This window comes from Clytia hemisphaerica, unplaced genomic scaffold, assembly GCF_902728285.1.
Source record: "Clytia hemisphaerica strain Z4C2 unplaced genomic scaffold, Clytia hemisphaerica genome assembly, whole genome shotgun sequence".
In the NCBI taxonomy this organism is placed as follows: domain Eukaryota; kingdom Metazoa; phylum Cnidaria; class Hydrozoa; order Leptothecata; family Clytiidae; genus Clytia; species Clytia hemisphaerica.
Genome location: NW_027103902.1, coordinates 568,984 through 590,534, shown reverse-complemented (window position 1 = coordinate 590,534; position 21,551 = coordinate 568,984). Strand labels below are relative to the sequence as shown.

The 21,551-nt window shown below is 36.3% G+C and overlaps 2 protein-coding genes across 3 annotated transcripts in view; both read left to right on the top strand.

The window, feature by feature from the left end:
- The first annotated feature begins 146 nt into the window (after positions 1–146).
- On the top strand, positions 147–6,760 carry LOC136808944 (large ribosomal subunit protein bL20-like). Its single transcript, XM_067065507.1, has 5 exons — positions 147–324; positions 4,611–4,721; positions 5,419–5,496; positions 6,146–6,211; positions 6,571–6,760. Exons 1-5 carry the CDS (start codon positions 241–243, stop codon positions 6,628–6,630), a joined length of 399 nt encoding a protein of 132 aa, XP_066921608.1. The 5' UTR covers positions 147–240; the 3' UTR covers positions 6,631–6,760.
- Positions 6,761–10,147: 3,387 nt separating this feature from the next.
- The window catches only part of LOC136808942 (receptor for retinol uptake stra6-like), a 45,541-nt gene continuing 34,137 nt past the window's right edge, over positions 10,148–21,551 (top strand). The window contains exons 1-10 of one of the 2 annotated variants that reach the window (XM_067065505.1): positions 10,148–10,232; positions 14,113–14,422; positions 14,748–14,838; positions 15,093–15,178; positions 16,451–16,611; positions 16,907–17,027; positions 17,381–17,459; positions 17,859–17,987; positions 18,581–18,687; positions 18,891–19,000. In XM_067065505.1, the coding sequence (XP_066921606.1) occupies positions 14,136–14,422; positions 14,748–14,838; positions 15,093–15,178; positions 16,451–16,611; positions 16,907–17,027; positions 17,381–17,459; positions 17,859–17,987; positions 18,581–18,687; positions 18,891–19,000 (1,171 nt within the window). In that variant the 5' untranslated portion in view covers positions 10,148–10,232; positions 14,113–14,135. Of the gene's footprint in view, positions 10,233–14,108; positions 14,423–14,747; positions 14,839–15,092; positions 15,179–16,450; positions 16,612–16,906; positions 17,028–17,380; positions 17,460–17,858; positions 17,988–18,580; positions 18,688–18,890; positions 19,001–21,551 lie in introns of both variants that reach the window. The other variant, XM_067065504.1, reaches the window with a different exon arrangement.

Below are 21,551 nucleotides of genomic sequence, written 5' to 3'. Positions count from 1 at the left end.
TGTTGTTAGGGGTAATACAAACGTCGCCATAGTAATTATCACGTGACAATAATAAAGATTCTGTCAAAAACCGCCCGGCAATCCATTTTAGGATAAGAGTTCATCAACAGGTAATGACTCACCCACGAGGGTCATTTTCACCCACATCGAGTTTAGTACCACAACATCAAACTGTTTCAGGGTTCGTTCTTGTCAAGAGGTTTCTTCTCATTCCATACCAGGAACCTTGTTTCAAAGGAAATGTTTCTTTCATTCGCTCATATGGTTAGGGCAGGGCCCTTCAAGAGGATTATCAAGAAGTCAAAGGTCTTTGCACTTGCTAAGGTATCATTTTTATGTTGCTACTTTTTAATCTTTTTTACAAAAAATATGCTGAAAAATGAAGGCCTCAAAACAGAAATCCACTCAGCACTGGAAAAGTTATTTCAAGAAATTTCTCTAACTTCATACAATTTAGCAGACTTGAAAATGCTAAAAGTTTAGCTTCACCTAGCACGGGTTTTTGCAACAAAGTGGAACAAGCAAAAAATGGAAATAATAACGGGACTGAATATAACGGGAGGCGGCACGATACGACCCACGGCACGGCCCGAACGTTCGGGCCTCTTAATTAATACTTTTTGAAAATGCCACGTGCGGGCCCGCACAGTTACGGACCATGTTCGGGCCAGATTTTCGAAAACTTGCTACAATCGCGCGTGTAATTTCAGGACCCAATATATTTATATTTTAAATTTTTTATTTTAGCAAACAAATTTAAAAATCTTCATCTTTATTCAAATATATATTGTTCAAATATAAAAGTTAATCATCTATTTTCCAATTAAGTTAGGAAAAATAAAAAGAATGATTTGAATCTTACATAATATGGTCTTTTTATTCTTTATCCCGTTCCCTTTTCTCGTGGTCTTTTCCTATTCGAAGCAGAATTTTTCTGGATCGTCTTTTGTACTGTTATACAACTTTGTGAATCAAACTGGTATTTGGAACTTTGAATTTGTCTAATATGAAAATATTTAACAATGGATGATGATAAACCAGGAAAGGTAAGGCAAATCCGTATCAATTGTAAATACATGGCCTGAACATGGTCCGAACAAAATGTTCGGGCCGATTCAATAATACTTTTTTGTGGCCCGAGCATGGTCCGAACAGGTCCGAACGTGTTCAGGTCATGCCGTGGCAGGGCTGCAAATAAGCGTGTATCGGTCAATGTCCGACTGAAAAAGCTATTTGACCGACTGAAAATCTTTTGTGTCGGTCATGATGTCCGAATGGAAAAAGAAATAAACCATTAACTTGAGAGTTGAAAATAAATCTCTTACACCCCTGTCTCTTATTTAGCCTATTCTTTTAATACTCGCTTCCTTTGTAGCTTTCAGGGTGTTTCTAAGTTAACTTTTATCGACTTGCTTTCTTCGTTACTTTCTTTGTTGTTTCTAAGATCACTTTTATCAACCCGCTTTCTTATTGTAACTCTTTTAAGGGTGTTTCTTTCTTCGTAACTTTCAAGAGTGTTTCAAAGTCAACTTTTATCGACTCGCTTTCTTCGTAACTTTCAAGAGTGTTTCAAAGTTAACTTTTATCAACTGGCTTTCTTCGTAAATTCCAAGGGTATTTCTAAGATCACTTTTATCGAATCAATTTCTTTGTTATATCCAGTAACAAACTGTTCAAAGGTAACTTTTATTTTTCCTACTCGCTTTCTCCGTAACTTAAAAAAAAAATATACACTGAATGACCGACAGGATTTTGAGTTTGACCGACAGGATTTCATTTCTGTCGGACATGATGTCCGATTGACTAAAAATATTTATTTGCAGCCCTGCTGTGGGTCGTGGCACGATTTCTGATCTTTTTCTTGGGAAGTTGATCTTCAAATTAGTTTTCAAGGTTGGCTTGGCTGAAATTTTTTCATCTATGGCTCAAATTTTAGGCAATTTCTCAAAGTTTTTGAAAATGTTAATTTCATTAAAAAGCACCGGGTTATTTTTTATGAATCCCTTTAGAAGTTTTGCAGTGCATTTTTTTGCTTGAGGGTCAAGTAAACGACATAGCGCTTTCGCAGCATTAATCTTTGATACGCATTTTGGCGGGACGCTAGTGTGACTAACTGTCTGGTGATAACGGCACTGTCATTATTGACAATAAAACAAAGTATTTCCTGTCAAGAGTCTTGTAAACATTCCAACAACTTCCATTGAAATGACCTGTCGCAGCTGAGTATACCATTTTTAGCACGCTCCGAGGATTGAGCAGAGAACGCCTCGCAAGCTCTCGCGCGGATGAAAGAGCACGCGTAGCGATTCAAGCTTTACGATAGTGCCGCGGATCATCAGTGGATATTATTCAATTATCATTATCCCTTTATTTTCATTCCTAGAACTTTTGCAAAAAAATGGAAAAATAGAAAAGTTGTATTTTTAACTGCTCTATTCACATACTGTCTTTGAAAGATCTTCTATGTGGGGTTTTTTTTGTAAACTTCAAAAAACTGATTTTTGTCCCGCCTTTGCGAGACTTTGGCTTAAATGCTTGTGTGCACCATAGGGTAAAAAGTCCAAATATGCGTTTCCAGTAATTTTTGTATGAAGAGTTAGGTCTATACTATTGGATAGCTTTCCTCTATCAACAGATGATTTTACATGGGATTTTCATGAGAGTGATCGATCCTAAGGTTAGGCCTGGGTCACCAATAAGTTGTGTTCACGTCATTTCCAGCCCCGAAATGTGAGTTGGTCGGTTGCCATCTTAAATCATCGGAAAAATGCGCTCTGGGGATAAGTTTGTTCAGGCAACAAGAATCATAGAGCACGCAAGCTGCAATGTGATTATTTTGCATATTGCGACCGCACAAAAAGCAGTTAAAGCGCTTTTTAACCAAAAAAATCTTTGAAAAATTGCAGATAAAAATCTTAAAAACACTCGATGATCAAAACTCTGGCTACTACGCTGAATTTAAAGAATTCTTTGAATAATGTTGCTAAAAAATCCCGACAAATTAATTTTCCAACTTTCCAACTAAAAAAGGGTCGGATTTTTAATATAGAAAGTGAGTGGTCGGAGAATGCAAACACAACTTATTGGTGGCCCAGGCCTTATCATAAAACACAGATTAATAAAAATATTATTGTGTTCTTACATTTCAATATGAAAGGTGATGCACATTGTAGAGGGTACTTTTCAAGTCATTTCAAGAGATTTTGCTATCATCCACAAGGTCTATTTGAAAAACAAAGCCATTCTAAATTACTTATCCCAAAACCCCTTTCCTTTGTTATGAAAATCCAAGAAAACTAATCTTCGAATGTGTTTAGGGAGTTCCATTTACAGTGGTTTTGAGAAAAAATATTTCCTTTATCCTTAAAATTAACAGACTACATATTACAGATCACACAGCTTCTTATAAAGTGCAACTTTTAAACACCCATGAGATTAAAGAAACCTTAATATTATTGTTTTCTTAGCAGCGAAACATGATTAAGAAAAGAATAATGAAGAATAATGAACCCCCGTATATTGAGAAATATGGACGAGGGTGCTACTTAGTTTCACGGGGCATCTACAATGATAAACTATCTCGTTGTTTATTTTCTGAAATATACAAATAGTATATTTGATATGATTTACTTATTCATTTCAAGCATGTGATAGCGTAAATTTAAATATATGGCTAAATAAAAAACAAATGATAGCAGTTTTGTTTTCTCCTCAAACCCCTGGGAAAAGTTTTTTTGCCAACTTAGCTTTTTTACAAATCTCGGAAAAGAACTCCCATAGGAATTCCAATACATAATCAGATTGGTTAATTTTGGAACGGCTTCAAGAAAGTCATAATGGCAGATAATTTTAAAAGTTTTGATGAGGAAATGTGTGGGATTTATTGACGTTGATAGCTTCTTGATTCTTTAGTAAAGAAAAAAGATAACAGGTATAGCATTTTCTAATCCTGGAAATATTGAAGTTCCAGCTGCACTGAAAATACAATGCTGTTAAGTTGACACAACACATTGACAGGCGTTAATCCCTGTCAGTGTGGCTGAAATATTCTTGCCAGATCATTCTTGCCAGATTATAAGCCATCAACCAACAAAATCAACACTGAAATTTTCACACAAACTTTCGGCAGTGAACACTTCTAAATTATCTGCTTTTATGAAGATGTTCCAAAACTAATAGCAGGTAAAAATCTCACCCTTCACGTTGCGTTTCCCATAGAATTTGTATGAAGAGTTAAAGCTACTGATGGATGGGATCTCCACTGGGCACAGACAGGGTTTAATAGGCCTTTTGCTAGTCAGAATACCATTTAACTTAAATTTCTTTTTCACCACTAAAATGGTATCCTGACTAGCAGAAGGTCTATCTATGAATGTGATTGAAGTTTTCAAACTATTTGAGAATGAATTTAATAAGTGAACAAAACAAAAATCCAACTCAGTGTTGTGGAAAAACCGGTGGATTTCAAAGATAAATGCAACCTGTATTTACCTGAACAAGAAACTCGTTGAATCTGCAGGCAAATTCAATTCAATGAATGTAATGACTCTTTCTTAAAGGACTCCCCTGTGATTTGATGCGATACATTTTGATATGTTTTTCTTTGTTAGGGTTTCAGAGGTAGACGGAAGAACTGTTATAGCTTGGCAGTACGAAGTGTTCACAAGTCACTTCAATATCAATACATTGGCAGAAAATTAAAGAAGAGAGATATGCGCAAGGTAAACAAAAGTAAAAGCTGCGTCTCATTACAATCTACGGAATGGTAGTGTGAAGGTTTCGACCAAAGACATGCGCAACAATGGACTGTGTTCGAAACCCAAACACTTCCAGGCAGCGTGTTAGGGTAATGAATAGTGGTAGACTCTCTATCTTTGATCATAAAATCAAATGCCGTTATCCATATATTTTGTTGCAGACTCGAAAACAATAATTTGTATCAGTTTAAGAAAGCAGTTGACTTAAACTGACTTGAACCAACCATTCTAGTGATTCTAGAAAGATCATAAAACTCGCATTGTTCATCTCCCTGTCAAATGGTTTCATAAGAGTATTCCATCAAGAAAACAAGTTGATTCTTCTGATACCATATCATAAGGACCCTTAGTTATGGATTATGATATATTATTCAGACTTGTGCCAGAGATGTCTTAAATGTTAAATGTATTCATTAAGTGCCATAACGAAGATTCTTGTCTTCACCATATTTAAAGTCAGGTTGATGATATTTGAATAGAGGTCTGGATCGCTGAAAATAGCTGAGCTGGCATAAGCATTGTATTGTTAAAACGAATCATGAAAATGAAAGAGCTTTCGAACCATTACAGTAGTTGGGATCTATTTTTTCTTGAAAATATAGTAGTTCCACTACTCTAAACATAATTCTCTATCAATAAATCTTTCTTGGTTGATTTATAGTTGTGGATTCAACGCATCAACATTGGAGCAAGAGAACACAATACAAATTACACCACCGTCATCAGTCAATTGCACAATGTAAGTCTCAATATTTTGCGTACCACAAGTGATATACAGCTGACGCTCTCTTATTCGACGTTTTACTATTCGATACGCTCCTCTATTCGATAGTATTAAAAGTCGCCGTCAACAAGAATTTCTCATAAACGACATTCTACTATTCGACGAAAATTCTTTTCTTCCTTTAAAATCGCAGTGGTTAACTTAGATTAGCAGTTTTCTCTCCTACAATTGAAAACCTTAAAAGACCTTAAAAGGCTTGTGATGCTTCGATTGCTCCCTTCAGCATTCCCCATCCTGACAGTAGCGTAGGCAGGGGTGAAGGAACATTTGCATAGGAGAGCAGATTGAAACGACACAGTATTTATGTTTTATACTACGTATAGGTAAGTGCCTTTGTCGTTAAAATCTACTCTTCTAAGCAGATCGTTTTTCGCCCCTGTCTACGCTACTGTCTGCCTGGCTCAAAAAATCCCACCTTAGATTGGCTTCCAAGCAAAAGTCTTGGTGCCAAACATTGTTTACATTTCTCCTGGTTTCACAAAGTCTTTCTCCTGAAGTAACCCACGGCTCCAGAAAAGCTTTATCCTCCACGACTGAACCTTTGTTCCAAGTCCACCCAGGATGGTTCCATAATGGTGTATTCTTTGTTTTTTATTCAATACAGAATGATGTGTTGTTAAATCGCAAAGTGCTTTCTGAGCTTGCAATCCACGAACCTAGGACTTTCCAGGTACGTTTTTTTCGTTTTGATTATTCAGGAGGTTTTAATTGATTGAATCTATAATCACCATTATAATTGCTATATACAAAGTTTACATTGTAGGGTCCTGATCTCTTTTCGAATCTCTTCCTGCTCCTGGAATTTCCCGTCTGGCTGCTATACTAGAGGAGGAAATAACGGTTTTCCAGGAAAGTGCTTTCAACTTGCTTTCAATTATGAATTTGATTCTAACATATTGACTTGGTGGTGCAAATGACTTGATTAAAACTCAAATAGTTAAGAACACCCGAAGGCTTCAAACAGACGTTTTTTATAAAAAACATGTTCCTATTTTTTGGTCATGAAATTCTTTTGTATTTTTATTTCAGTCTTTAGCTCATCTTGCGAAGAAGAGAAAAGAAGATGGCTTACTTGCTGTTCTTGACTGATATGCAAATCTTGACTCTCGGTATCTGTATTTAATTCAGTGTTTTTCTTTTTTAAATTTTATCTAGATCTGTTTTGTATATATTTTGTATTTTTTTTTCGTTTGAAAAATGCCAGATTTCTAATTTTCAATCTTCTGTTTGTCAGTTCTTACACTTTGTCACTTTAACTCTAAATTTATTATCTTAAAAAGAGGTCTTGACTCGATTTTGTCTTTCAGTTATTAGTACCGGATTTAAAAGTGCCTTAAGAGAAGAAATTAAAATTTGCCAAACCCGCCAAAATTTATTCCCGCCAAATTTTGATTTATAGGCCATTCGCCAAAATTAATTCTCGCCAAATTTAAATTTCTTTCACACTGATCTCTATTTCTCCTAGAAACCCCTTTTTCGTCCTTTTTAAGCTTAGATATTCAACAAAAAATGGGTCGTTCGCCAAAATTAATTCTCGTCAAATTTCGAAATTTTATTAAATCACCAAAATAAATTCCGCTAAATTGCACCAAAATTGCACCAAAATTTCTTCCCGCATAAATTTCTTCTCTTTAAAGGTACAATACATTCCTATGTTTAGGTTCTATATCTCTTTTATCAAGTGCCGAACTAACTGCATACTCGAATGCCTCATCCTTAGAAAATAAATATTTTTGCAGTTTTTCCTTGGCTGAAAATTTATGTATAATTTGAAACAGTTGCCAACCATATTCAGGAAATACAAATATACAAGGTAGGTAGGCATCTTTCGATTGTATGGTATAAAATAACACTATTGCTAATGTATCGAAATAACGTCAAGGTATTTCCCAAGAAATGTTATTTTGTTATTATTTGACGTCTCAAAGTGCCTTCTTTTAAAAATCCTCCTATTGCTTAACACCTACGTAATTTGATTGCAAAACATATCTCGAGTTGAATGCACATAGTGATTCATCCGTCACTTTTTGTCAGCAGTCAGCAGTTTTCATTTTTGATTAACATCGTGCTGCAATTCCATTTATTTTTAGATTAACCCTCTTTCATTGATTGACACACTATCCTGAAATCAAACACGATAGAAAAAGAGGCACTCGGTAAGTTCTTTACTTGTACTTTCTGTGTTTCGGGGTAGTGCAATCGCCCTCTACATATAGGATACTTAAATTAATCAGATTTTGATATTCAGACCCTTTAAATCAGAAATAAATTCGAAAATGGATGGAAGATTCTTTGAAAAAATGGCAATGTTCAAAAGATAACAAAACATTTGGTGGAGCCTGTTAGAGGTTCCCATAGGGTTGAACACCATGTCCAATTACCTTTATCGGGGAAAAAAATGTTGCGGGGAAGTGACGAAAATTTTCCCCGACAAAATATTTCCCCGATATTTTATCACCCGACCAGAACTTGTACCCGACTTTTTGTTCCGACCAAAACATTTACCCGAAATTTTATACCGCAACCAAAATTCAAATCTAATTTTTTTACACCTTTATTTACCGAAATTAGTGCTTTAATAAAACGTCGAATTACAAAATTCATTTTCGAGCTAGTGAAGGAAACCTTTTCTTTTGGATAGTTTAGTCGGGGGAAAGTGACGAATTTGAAATTTTCGTCGGGGAAAAGTGACGAAAATGCCTCTAGGTGACGAAATTTTTCCCCGACTAAATAAAACTCCCACATTTTTCTCCCCGTTAAGGTATTGAAGTCGGTTGTGTATGGATTTTTTTTATTGTAGTAGGTGTTTCTTGGAAGGCATCAATGGCCCAAATATTAACAAGAAATTGATAATATTTTACGGCTTTGCGAACTTTCAAATACCTTATCGGCCCTTTTTACGCCGGCCTAATTTAACACCGGCCCTTATTACGCCACAGCCTGACTTTGGGACTACGCCAATTAGGGCCCGTAAAATAAGGCCAAAATTTGTTAGAATGGCTATTTATGCTTCAATTTACATTAAAATATCATTTTTCCAGTAGTAAACTGTTGAAAATTCCATTGAAAATCATTCATTTTTGCGAAGTTTTAGATGTGGAGTAAAACAATGGGTAACTTTTTATCTTTGAATCGTATACCCAAAATCCTTTAAAGTAGAGAAAAATGGTGAAAAATTAACGCCACTTTCAAGTAAAATTTGCAAAATTTTGGCCCTTTTTACATCGGCCCTTTTAACGAAGGCCCTTATTACGCCAAGAGTCTGAAAATAACGCCAATAAGGGCTGGCGTAAAAAGGGCCGATAAGTTATCCAACTTCTTAGGAAATTGCATAAATATGTTCACATAAAAATGGTCAAATTAAGAAGGCTTCAAAATGTTTACATGTTCTCATAAAAAAATATGTACTTAAATTTGAACAAAGAAGCATTTCTCGAAATCGAGTTTTGCACTTCACCCTCTTCGGAACTTTATTATGGCTTCGAGATTTTATGATCCTTAGGATCTTCTATCACGAAGACTAGAGCCTGTCTTCAAAACATACTACATTGATTACAGTATTGAGTTAAATATTTCATATTACCGGTGTCTTATTGACCGACTATTTTAATACTAGACATGTGATTGCTGTTTTGCATCTATGAAGGAGGTAATTGTAATGATTTTAGGAACCTTATTATGGCTTATTCAAGACACTCCTTCTCTGTGTTGATCTTAGAAATTTGATATTTACTGAGATTTAGTTAAGATGTATTTTTATTTTGCTAAAAGTTTTTTATTGACATTTTCATCAAATTCTTAACTTTCATCATGAAAAATACTTCGTGTAAAATGAGACAGACTTAGCAACTATATTTTGTTGATGATACAAAGTGCTTTTTCGTCAAATACACTGTGCTATAAATATGATGAATTGTGTTGTGTTTTTCTAAATCTTCAACTTTAATGCGTATCGTGTTTAAGATTTTATTTGTTGCTTGCTTTTTTGTAAGGGTACATTTTTTAAAAAGCTACACCGTTTTCCACTTTTAGTGTCACCCTTTGTTGATATTGAGTGTTGCCCCTATCAGGGGGGGGGGGTGTTATTTGAGGGTGGTCGGGGCGCTTTTATTGAAGCTCATTTATAGCGTTAAGATTTCTTCGTTCTAAAATTTAAGAGAATTTTGAAGCTGTGATGATTTTTAGTTTGAATACGAACTCTATTATCTACTATGTCATTTAAACATGAATAAAATCAGATCTTTTTTGTTAGTAAATTTTGTTGTTATTTTAAGATCTCAAATAGGCCCTTAAATGTATGTATCTATCTCTGTATGACCTTTGATTTATAAGGTTTGAACTATAAACAATTTAAACATGAAAATGTCAACTTTTGAGATTTATAGGAAATTTTTTACACGATCTGACTGACGCCGGCTTAAAAACGTTTAATGCTACAGTATTTCGATCTATTTTGAGTTTTTCCTAAATTTACATCAAACGCGTATATTTTTTTAAAGTGCAATGTTATACGTTTTGTTGTTTTTACTCGAGAGCTTATGATTATCACCATCACTTGCAAGTTTAGTCAGTCTTATTATTGAAGTAATAAATTTTTTCTTCTTAGAGAATAACTTGAAACCGAAGTTTATTGTTTGGGGGATTTGAAGAGAAGACAACCTAATTCGTGGCTGTTGCAGGCTGTTGATAAGGTGAGGTAAACCACCATGCACGTTTTTTAATAAAACAAACTATATAACGCTTTAATGGCCCAAATATTAAGAACAAGTTAAGAACATTTTCAGGTTATGTGGACTCTGAAACACCCAAATTCTTAAAAAATTCCACAAAAACACTCACAGAATGGTGAAATTAAGAACATGTTTAGGCCTAAAACTCGAATAATTCAAAAAACATTTGGTGTTTTTATCAACAAAAAATGTGTATTGAGGCTCAGAAACAGTATTTTGCTAAGCCTTTTTGATAGAAGTCAAGGCTGCCCATAAATCATTATATAAATTTCTACCTCGAACATTGTTTCCCTGGGCATACCGGATAAGTGGGATGGGGGAACCCGGGAACCTAAAGTGGGAACCTAAATGACTACCTGAAAAGTGGGATGGGGGAACCCGGGAACCTAAAGTGGGAACTTGAAAAGTGGGATGGGGGAACCCGGGAACCTAAAGTGGGAACCTAAGTTGTTTAATTATTAATAGAATTGAAATATTTTTCTTTAAAAACAAATACATAAAGATAAGAAAGATATATGCAATGAAAGAAAAAACCTTTTATCATAATAAGAACACCAGTTATTTACGGGAGTTTCTAAACATCGACCAGAAATGGCGACCACGACCAGCGACCACGACCGGCGACCAGATAATTTTGGGTTATCGAGTTTATCTGCTCTTTCCACCGTAGAGAACATCCATCCCATCGAGTCCTGGTGTGGCTTTCAAATGAACCACTGAGCACGTGGCTGAGAATTACTCTAGCTTAGAATACTAAAAGTGACCTTTGACGTTACCAGTCATTTTCTAGACAAAGTGACACTTTTTGACAAAAATATCGACAAGGCAATTAAGTGTGATGCCTGTAAACTTTATTACACCAAATATTTTAATTATGCTGAATGAGATGCCTTTAGTATGAATAGATAGAAATTGTCAGTAGGCAAAAGCTGGGAAGGGCAGTTTTAGAGATATCAATCTCATCAATTATTCTATTGTCCTTACATTGTCAAAATGACCTATTTTGACAAATAATGATCTGCTGATCAAATATAAAGCTTCTTAAATGAATTTCAGCAAAAAATTTGCCACTAATCAATTTGATGCCGAAAATACAAAAGGATAGAAATTGACACCCCATTCAAGCTCCAAGAGCGTTGAAATGGCTGTTCTACACGTTTTGCACGTGGCTTTATAATTACTGTAGGTGAGACAGGGGTGAGCTTTACTCTTCAATTCGATAAATAAATGATCATAGAAGAAAGACTCTAAGGTGGAGAAAGAGGAAAAACTCGGTAACCCAAACTTATCTGGTCGCCGGTCGTGGTCGCTGGTCGTGGTCGCCATTTCTGGTCGATGTTTAGAAACTCCCGTTATTTACTTTTTACATTACGGTTCGCAAACAATAATGTTGAAAATAAAACAAAGGGAATTTATTTATTCAATTAGCTCAAAAAAGCATGTTTATTTATCAGCAGTTTTATAGTGCATCTTTTTGAAAGGTTCTTTTTAGTAAATTGACTTAATTGACTTTAAACTTTAAACTTTAAACCGTCATATCTTCAAATCTAGAAGGAATTAGAAGTTCGTTCATAGCTCGATGGATAACTTAGAGCCTCTTCTTTCTTTTGCACGGATCTAATTTGCTTGAATACAGAATCTAGTAAAACATTATTTACGATATAGTTTTTGTTCACTCTTGATGCAATACACATTGTTTTTATTAGAAGCTCCAATTTTCGGGTCAGGGCTGGGGTCGCTTGGCATTTAACGGTTTCTAGCTCGTTTTTCTTTCTGTACCAACCAAACAGTACAGCGTGTGAATACACTTCATTAATTAAAAATGTTTGATAGTAAAATACACGTTTTTTTTTTATTACAACACCGAAAATTTGGCTGAGCCTGGATGTGCTTATTTTTTTAGCAATTTTCAGCCTGAAATGTTCTTACATGCGTTCTTAAATTTTCAGACTACTCTAAATCGACAATATCATGCAAAATAAAGATCACTTAAAATTGGTAAAATTTGGACAATATTTAACCCTCGATTTAGAAAATCCATTCCTAAGTTTGTTTAAAACTGCTTGAAAAGAGGAAAAAATTGTAGTTTCTTGTCATTTTATTCCAAACTGAGGCTGGGTATGTTCTTACGATGTTCTTAATTTTTCGACGAATTTCAGCCCCAGTGTTCTTATAAACTGGGTTCTAATAAAAGAAAAAACGTGTAGAACATATTGCACGGCTTGCCACGTTTCAATACACATAAGCATAGATCCACGGGGGGGGGACTCAAGGTAAACGACCTACCGTACGTGCGGCCCTTTTTTCCAAGCTTCCCAAAGTACACTGTAAGGGTGGAAATGAGCAAAAATGAGAATAAGTGCACTCTAAGGGTTTAAAATTTGGTCCAAGGACTGGCTTTTAGAATTTCATCCGAACAAGTGTCATATTTTAACACTGGGTAAATTTTAGAACATCAAATATGTCCATCCCTATACCATAGCAGGATCTGTACTAGAACATGTTGACCAAGAAAAAGATCTAGGAGTGATAATCGATAGTGACCTGACCTTTGAAGCCCATATATTCAGTAAAATCAAGAAAGCTAACTCTATCGTTGGCTTGATTAGCAGGAGCTTCGAATTTCTCTCACCAGATATGTTTCGAACGCTTTTCATTGCATTTGTCAGACCCCATTTGGAATATGCACATGTAGTATGATCTCCAAGGCTAATCAAACATATCAATGCAATCGAGGGCGTCCAACGAAGAGCTACAAGGCTAGTTAGTTGCTATAGAAACTACTCATACGAAGATCGGCTACGACTCATCAATCTACCTAGCCTAAAGACCAGGCGGCAAGTTGGTGATATGGTGGAAGTTTTCAAGAACCTCCACATTTATGACGAGTCTATAAGATCAGAGAAATTTACTCCTCGAACACGACCACGACGTCAGCATGATTACGAGCTTCAAAGGAACTTTGCTAATGACGGTATGAGAGGCTACCAAAGCAACTCTCTTTTTTACAGAAGTGTGAAACCTTGGAATGATCTAGAAGAAGATATTGTTGAAGCACCATCCTTACAAGTCTTCAAAGAGCGTTTGATAAAAGAAAGGGAGAAAAAACTTTATAAAATGTAAAATCAAAAGTTCTGTTTCATAGAGGTCAATAGACCTGCGAAATATATTGCTATAAAAAAAAAAAAAAAAAAAAAAAAAAAATAAAAATAAAAATTTAGGTTCCCACTTTAGGTTCCCAGGTTCCCCCATCCCACTTTTCAGGTGTTCATTTAGGTTCCCACTTTAGGTTCCCAGGTTCCCCCATCCCACTTTTCAGGTGTTCATTTAGGTTCCCACTTTAGGTTCCCGGGTTCCCCCATCCCACTTTTCAGGTAGTCATTTAGGTTCCCACTTTAGGTTCCCGGGTTCCCCCATCCCACTTATCCGGTATGCCGTTTCCCTGTAAACATAAAAAATCATTGTCTACAGATATTTTCTCTCCACAACCTATAAAAGATTCTACCATACCATCGTGTAGACGTTTCATATTCAGACATTAACAGTGAGCTTAAAAAGGAAAATGAAAATCCTATAATGAATCAACTTTTGATTATAATTTTCGCACTACACCATGAACTACTGTGTATTTTCTCTTAATTATTTTTCACCAGCAAAAATTTCTTCGTTAGTTTCTTTTTCTTTACATTTGTGATTTTTGGGGGCTATTTTTCTTGTTGACAAATATTTCCATTTTGATGTATTGTAAGGCAGTACTCTGTAACGTTAAATTATTCTTTGAAAACTTTGACCTGAATTTCTAAGATTTCATTAGAACCAATTCTACCCTTTTTCTAGACAGACCGCCCAACTTGACCCGCCGCCATGATCATTTTATCATCCGCCAACGCCACCCTCATCTTAACAACGCTCATTTCCTCGGGAATCTTCAGTGGTAATTTGGAACCAGAAGTTCTAGCTAAAGAACTATTAGCAGTTGTAACAAATCCAGAACAACTAGAAAAACTTGAGAAAGTTACAAAACTTGGTAAAAAACATATCGAGACTTTTATTGAAAACGCAGCGGAATGTTTTGAAGATATAGAAAGAAACATACCGAAAACTAGACTGTTGTCGTCCATATTTGTAGTGGATGGAATACGGGCTAGATGGTAAGTAATTCCTTTTCTATGCTAATCGGAAGTCCATAAATTAAGTCTTAATGCTTTGTTTAAAAGTTTGCTTGAAAAATGGCTTTGTGACCGTCTATTTTCAGAAAGCTCGCTAATTTGAGACAGCATTATGTAGGGGGGGGGGCCCTTTCTTCACAATAAAAATCTTCCATATCGGTGAAAAATTATCAAGATCTATCTTAGCGTCGGTGTATATTTTATCTAGGATAAATTTTTAGTCACTTAATCAAAAAATGTATCACTTACATCTGACTTTTAGCTTATACCGTCAGCGTGTTTATCGTATTATCTTTCTTCATTTCAGTTTTGGCGTGGAGCGTTTAGTACCAACTACATTAGTGTGCCACAATGAAGATTTAAGTGGAATCAATTTTGCTGTCATGTTTATAATAGGTGTAAGTAGAACACAATGACTTGCTTGCAAGGTCAAAATATATTGAGAACTCTGAGTATTTTAATGTTTTTCAGAGTTTGAAAGTTCGGGTGAGAATGACGATTTTATTACTTTTACTATATTTCATTGGATATATTCTAAGCCTTATTGGAACATTTTTGAGCTTCTGACTCCCAAGGTTTTATGTCAGTTCTACTCTAAGTCTGGTAAGTATGATTCAACTTGGTTTTAGTATTATTTTCGTTTTCTTTCCAGTCGGCATTTATAATTGTGATGATGTTTACAAGGAAAAGACATAATTTGTGGGTTGGATGTTGTTTTGGCTATCCAGGACCCGTCATGTAAGTTGATTAGCGTAATGTGTGATAAGTCTCCAATACTGTTACATTAGCGAGTTTATGTATTCGAGATAAATCGAGGGGACGCTATAAAACAAAGTTGACATGTCTCCGAAATCACTGTCCACTTTGCTCGACGACGGTAAAAACACCAAAATACCGTCGTCTGTTTAGGTGAGCAAAGGCGATATAGAGCCGTACATCAACCATCGACTTTGTTTTGTATAGATTTCACTTACCGTCGCCCTCGATATCCTCTGATTCATAAACTCGATATTCAATGTTATCAGGGGGTTGTGTTGCCTAATCGGAATAATCGGATTCAGCAAACGGGTTTTCGTCGCCAGGTTTCTTGGCTAGTGTTAGTGGTATTGTGCTTAGCATTCTCGATTTTCGCTTTGGAGGCCAGTGTTGACCAATGTCACTGCAATTTTATTAGCAAGCGATAGCTAATGTACTTTTGTTTATTGCGAAGGGAACTAGGTACCACTACTTATATAAAGAGTGTAGGTAGATGAGAAATATATTGTGATGTGTCGTGGCCCTTTGCAACGCTTTCCCTTCGTTCGTTCGTTCGTTCGTTCGTTCGTTCGTTCGTTCGTTCGTTCGTTCGTTCGTTCGTTCGTTCGTTCGTTCGTTCGTTCGTTCGTTCGTTCGTTCGTTCGTTCGTTCGTTCGTTCGTTCGTTCGTTCGTTCGTTCGTTCGTTCGTTCGTTCGTTCGTTCGTTCGTTCGTTCGTTCGTTCGTTCGTTCGTTCGTTCGTTCGTTCGTTCGTTCGTTCGTTCGTTCGTTCGTTCGTTCGTTCGTTCGTTCGTTCGTTCGTTCGTTCGTTCGTTCGTTCGTTCGTTCGTTCGTTCGTTCGTTCGTTCGTTCGTTCGTTCGTTCGTTCGTTCGTTCGTTCGTTCGTTCGTTCGTTCGTTCGTTCGTTCGTTCGTTCGTTCGTTCGTTCGTTCGTTCGTTCGTTCGTTCGTTCGTTCGTTCGTTTGTTCGTTCGTTCGTTCGTTCGTTCGTTCGTTCGTTCGTTCGTTCGTTCGAATATCATGGTATGGTACGTGTCTAGTAGCCTACATCTGCTAAGTCACAATGTCTCTCAGCGATGCATCTCCTACTTTCCTGGTTGTAGGACCCATCGTGAAAGCTATCGGAGGGTTCTTTACTATATCGAGGTACTGGCAAATATGTGAAGTCTTTTTGAAACCGAAACTTCATTCTCTTAAGTGAAGGACAGACTTTAAATTATCATAACATTTTATCACTTCACTTTCATATTTTACAGACCATTAAATATGTTGGACAGCTATGAGAATCGAAAGGGGTTCGCAATATCCTTCGGTCTAGTGGCAACACTTTGTTTGAACGTCCTGCTATCGAACTATGATCGAATTTATGGAATCGAGTTTGGTTTTATGATCATGAACTGGCCTGCGTGGACGCAAAGTAAGCTTCTCTACTTTTTAATGATATTTATGCTTATCTTCAGCGTTTTCAGACACTGTATGTTTTTTACCGTATTTGCTGACTTGTCTTTAGCCTTTTCGGTGTATACGATTTTTTAAAACCATTTAAATTGCTCATCAATTAATTTGCTATTTCCAACAATGGCTGACGAATTATCCGAAAACCTTTCAACATTCAATATTTCTTGACTAATTATACAGTTTAAGGATGGAAATTTTATAATTCTCAGTACGGCCTTTAATAACGACCAAACTTATTTTCCCTGTATTTTCAGTTTTCGTGAAGATTTTATCAGCATTTTTCATCTCTATCGTGGCATATCCTTTTTTCGTTTGCCAAAATATGAAGAATCGGCTTGTGGGTTCGATATTGGGAATTATCTTGACTTTTATTTGGTAAGTAATAATGGTCTTTACTCCCGTTTGAGCTCAAAAGGTTTCAAAATCTTTTATGGAGAGCAAATATTCTGAAAAAAGGTTAATGGCAAAAGAAAGACTCCGTCATTTATTTTGAGTTACCGGTATATAGGTGATTTAAAATCTGTTGTCTTGTAAATTTTTAACTGGTCATTTGTTTGTATATCGATGGTCGCTTTGGAAACGTGATTTCAGCAACTAGCTTTTAATCCTTGTTTGACGTTCCGAATTCTCACTCGACGCTGTAATCAGCTCCTGTAAGCTTCAAAGTAAGACGCTTAATTTTACGGAAAATATGAGCTACTTAAAAAACTTTTTTTACCGTTATACAGGATTTGTCTAGAAGGATACCGTGCTTTTCAATTCATGACAACATGTTTCAAGATTTGGGCTTTCGTTGGCTACGGAGAGGTAAGGTCTACGGTTATGGTATATTGAATACTAGATGAGGCTTCTAAATCCCTGGGTAATGCAGATTAATTCAACATTTTAAAGTAATCTACAGTTGGCGTTGACACTGTGCTTGATCGAGACCGCTCTTTGACCTGCTCATTTCTCGCTATGTTAAAGTTGTTTGTTTCAATTGAACAATATGCCGGTGGCAAACGGTGGTCTACTTTTTTACAAAAAGATTGCGCATTATTTACTTCCACCTGCGCGCTGGAAAATTGAAGTATAATATAGTGAAGTTGCGTCTTGCCCGATTCTTCAGTATCTGGGTTTGCTGGAGAGTTAAAATTTAAGCTCAAACTACATTATTGAAAAATCCTGGAAATCTTAAAACACCACTTCCTTTTCTATCTTGCACAGGTAGTGGGTACCTTGTTATCCTTGGTGGATTATCCAACGTACATCTCACTCTTATTACTCTTCGTCAAGTTCGTCTGGACTTTTATCAAGACTCTCAAACAACGAAAACACAGGAGAGCTCTAGGCGAAGTATGTATGCTCTGTTTTTTGATACCTATGTAACATCCCTTTTCTATTCTTAGTGACCTGGCTAAGGGTTTCTAATATGAATGAAGTAAATAGTATAGTAATGAAGACGGGAAATCGCATGTTAAAATTTGTGGGGATTTTGAATTAACTCTAAAGCAAAAAAACGCAGGAGACGTCTGGGCGAAGTATATATAATTTGTTTTTTACACCTATTTTAAGTCTTAGTGAGGATTTTGTTTAGCGGAGGGTTTATAATATGAAAGGAGCAAATGTTAATAGAGACAGAAAACCACATATTAAAATTTATGAGGATTTTGAATTCTGTAGTTATCAACTAGGATTCCAGTGAGCGTTCACAAAACAGCAGTGGATTTCCCAGTTGGGTGAAAGCTCTTCTATGAGGATAGAATTTATAATGGATTTTTTAACCGGATGTAGTTTTTCGGTCAATCTTTTTAACAGTGTGGATGGGGTCAAACCGTGCCTGTGATTGTGTCACCCTATTACAACTAGATGATATGAGGTTTTAATAGGTAGCCTACCTGTAAGATAAAAGTTTAAACATTTTCAAACATTTTCTTTTGTTCGATAAGAGCGTGCATTGGATGTTTGCTAACGATGAAGACTGGAAATCGGAATACATGTATCTCCATGTCAAAAATTTATTGAAAAAAGTCCCCAAACAAAACCATTCCATACCGTAAGTTTTTTAAAAATATCTTTCTAAGTCGTTCTTTAAGAAGGAAAATAATGAAATTTATAATAATTCAAATAGTTTTAATTGGCAATTATATGAGGTGCGTTGGCCTACAATAGCCCCTTGACCTTACAAGGGCCCACATTCTATTATCTACCAGTCAGTCAGTAATGGCCTAACCTCCTGTGTTAACGTTTATATTTTAGAGAGCACTTGGAGAAAAAGAAAGCACAAATTGACGAGGAGAAAGGCTTCAGGAACCAAATTGTAAAAGCACAAGAGAGATTCCGAAATTCTTTGTATCAGTACAAACCTGGTAAGAGCTATTTCATCTGCTTCTTTTTAAAGTTTTGATTTGTCACGTGTATACGACACAGTTTTAAGAACGTTCACCCGGGGGGGGGGCACTTAAGCAAAAATGGATGATGGGTATGTGCGGACGGTAAGGGTCGGTTTTTTCACCTTTCAAAGTCTCTCTAAGGGTCGGAAAATCAGAAAGTTTTAAATTAGTCTCTCTAAGGGTCGGAAAATTCAGGATTTTAAGAAAATTTTTTGATTTTTAGAGAAAAAATTGTAATAAAGTCTCTCTAAGGGTATGACTTTTTTCAAAAATCGAAAAAAAAAATTCAAAAAGTCTCTCTAAGGGTCACCTTTTCAGCAAAAATCAGTCTCTCTAAGGGTCGGTTTTCGGAGGTCCCGTCCGCACATACCGCTCATTCGCCAACCCTAGTACCCGGGACGGGACGTTCACATAGGAAAAGATCTTCTCAGCTTGGCTGTAGATTATGTTGGCAGAACTCTCCTTTCAGGAACTTATTCGTTAATCAAAATAACCGGCAACCGAAAAAACCTTTTAAAAATATTGGTGTAAAAAACTTGAGGTACACTGGTGGAGTCTGGTCTGGTCTGGTCTGGTCTGGTCTGGTCTGGTCTGGTCTGGTCTGGTCTGGTCTGGTCTGGTCTGGTCTGGTCTGGTCTGGTCTGGTCTGGTCTGGTCTGGTCTGGTCTGGTCTGGTCTGGTCTGGTCTGGTCTGGTCTGGTCTGGTCTGGTCTGGTTAACTCTAACCTCTATAACTCGAATTTCTCCGTATTTGGAATAAGTAGTATGGTGCCTTCAGTTAACAATGCTATTATAACCTTATTCTATATCTCGAAATTTATGTTCCCCGTGGGTGCGTTCAAGTTATGGAGACTATACCGTATTTCATAAATTGAAATTTAGCTTCACTAAAAGCAAAATGTATGGCATTAATTGTTTTATCCGACAAAGTTATTGAGACTAGACATTAAAGCTATAAACATTGTCCATATCTTATGACTTTCTTACGCTGTATAAAAGTTATTTCACATTTACATCATATCAAACAGTTCCAAAGCAATTTCATTTTTTCGTGAACGTTCGTTTAATCTTATGACGAAAGGAAGCATGAAGTCTGGAATAGATGAAAATATTCACAATACAATTACACTGTTGCAATAACTTCAATGCTGAATTGATAGTTGTTCCCGTGTCACGGTCTAAAATCTCTTTATTGAAATTCGACAGTGTGTAAACAATGAAGTAAAGGTCTTTCGGTAACACCAGGAAAGTGAATACCAGGGCGTTCAAGAAAAGCATTTTCAAGGTCCGGTCAGGGTCGGCCGTTGTTGCGCTCAACCGTTTCAAGGTTTCTACGCGCTCCGTGTCTTTGAGCGCTCGGTAAATCAGAATATTGGATACGACCAACGTGCTTAAAAAGATAACATCTCGTAACAGGAGAGTTACGATTCTTGGGTATTTGTAATTGATGGTATTCAACGGTGCACAAAAGGAATATTTGTGACATTCCGTTTGCACGCATTGGAAAGTCTCATTCAAAATGGTGAGGTTAAATGGCTTCGAATCTGAATGAATCGAACAAGACCGTTCCGCACTGAAAGTCGTATTCCTCGATTCGTTAAAACATCGATTCTCGACCAGATCTTGTTCTTGTACTCGATTATAAACGATGTACGGTAATTCGTTTAAAATCGATAGCACCAACACTAAACAGACCAACATTCTCATTCGTTTCTTGGTGAAAATCTTATTAAATGGATTCACCAATAGCCGGCATCGTTCAATAGTGATAAGTAGAATCAATCCTAAAGACATTGTCAATGAAACTGTAATGATCGATGGGAACAGCGTGCAGAAAAATGCTCCAAAATGCCAACTATGAAATCCAACTAAATGCCAATATATGTATAAGACAGGATTGAATATACTTGCTATAAGATCTATAATAGCTAGATAGTAGATTGCTAATTCCATTGAGCTGATCATCCTTGGACGACCTCTGAAAACGTAGATAACTATTGAGTTTCCACATACTGCGACTAAGAATATTATAGTAAAGCTGACCACGAATGCGATTTCTTTGGTAGTAATGTCCATGGTTATTGGATGTTGTTTTTTCTCTTGTTGGTGGTCACCTGAAACGAAAAAAGTGGAGAAATTGAACGATGTCTGTTTTCCTGCGAACCTCCTACCTGTTGCATATTGGTATATTAGACTCCTACTTTGAAGCAAATCTTTTTAAATAATACATACATAATACAATAAACCCACATCGAGAGCACTAGATCTACTACTTTTCCTTGAACACTTGAAATGTAGCTCCGTCCACTGACCTTTATATATATAGGCTCCGTCTGACGTTTGCCAGAGTTTTAACACTACAATAACTTCTTTGTGGGTACTACTTTCAGAAAAACTCCGATTGAAAATGGCTGATATAGCCAGGTCCAGTGTTTATAAAGGTCAGAGGTCATTTGCAATTAGAGGGAAAATATGCCTCCCGTGTAAGATACAGAAAATATATATAACCATTGACTTTGAAACGGAA

Excerpts from the sequence above, each read along its gene's own strand:
- LOC136808944 (XM_067065507.1), top strand. The coding sequence starts at position 241 with ATGTTTCTTTCATTCGCTCATATGGTTAGGGCAGGGCCCTTCAAGAGG. Across the intron at positions 325-4,610 it reads AGGTCTTTGCACTTGCTAAG|GGTTTCAGAGGTAGACGGAA; the intron begins GTATCATTTTTA and ends TTTCTTTGTTAG. Across the intron at positions 6,212-6,570 it reads ACGAACCTAGGACTTTCCAG|TCTTTAGCTCATCTTGCGAA; the intron begins GTACGTTTTTTT and ends TTTTTATTTCAG.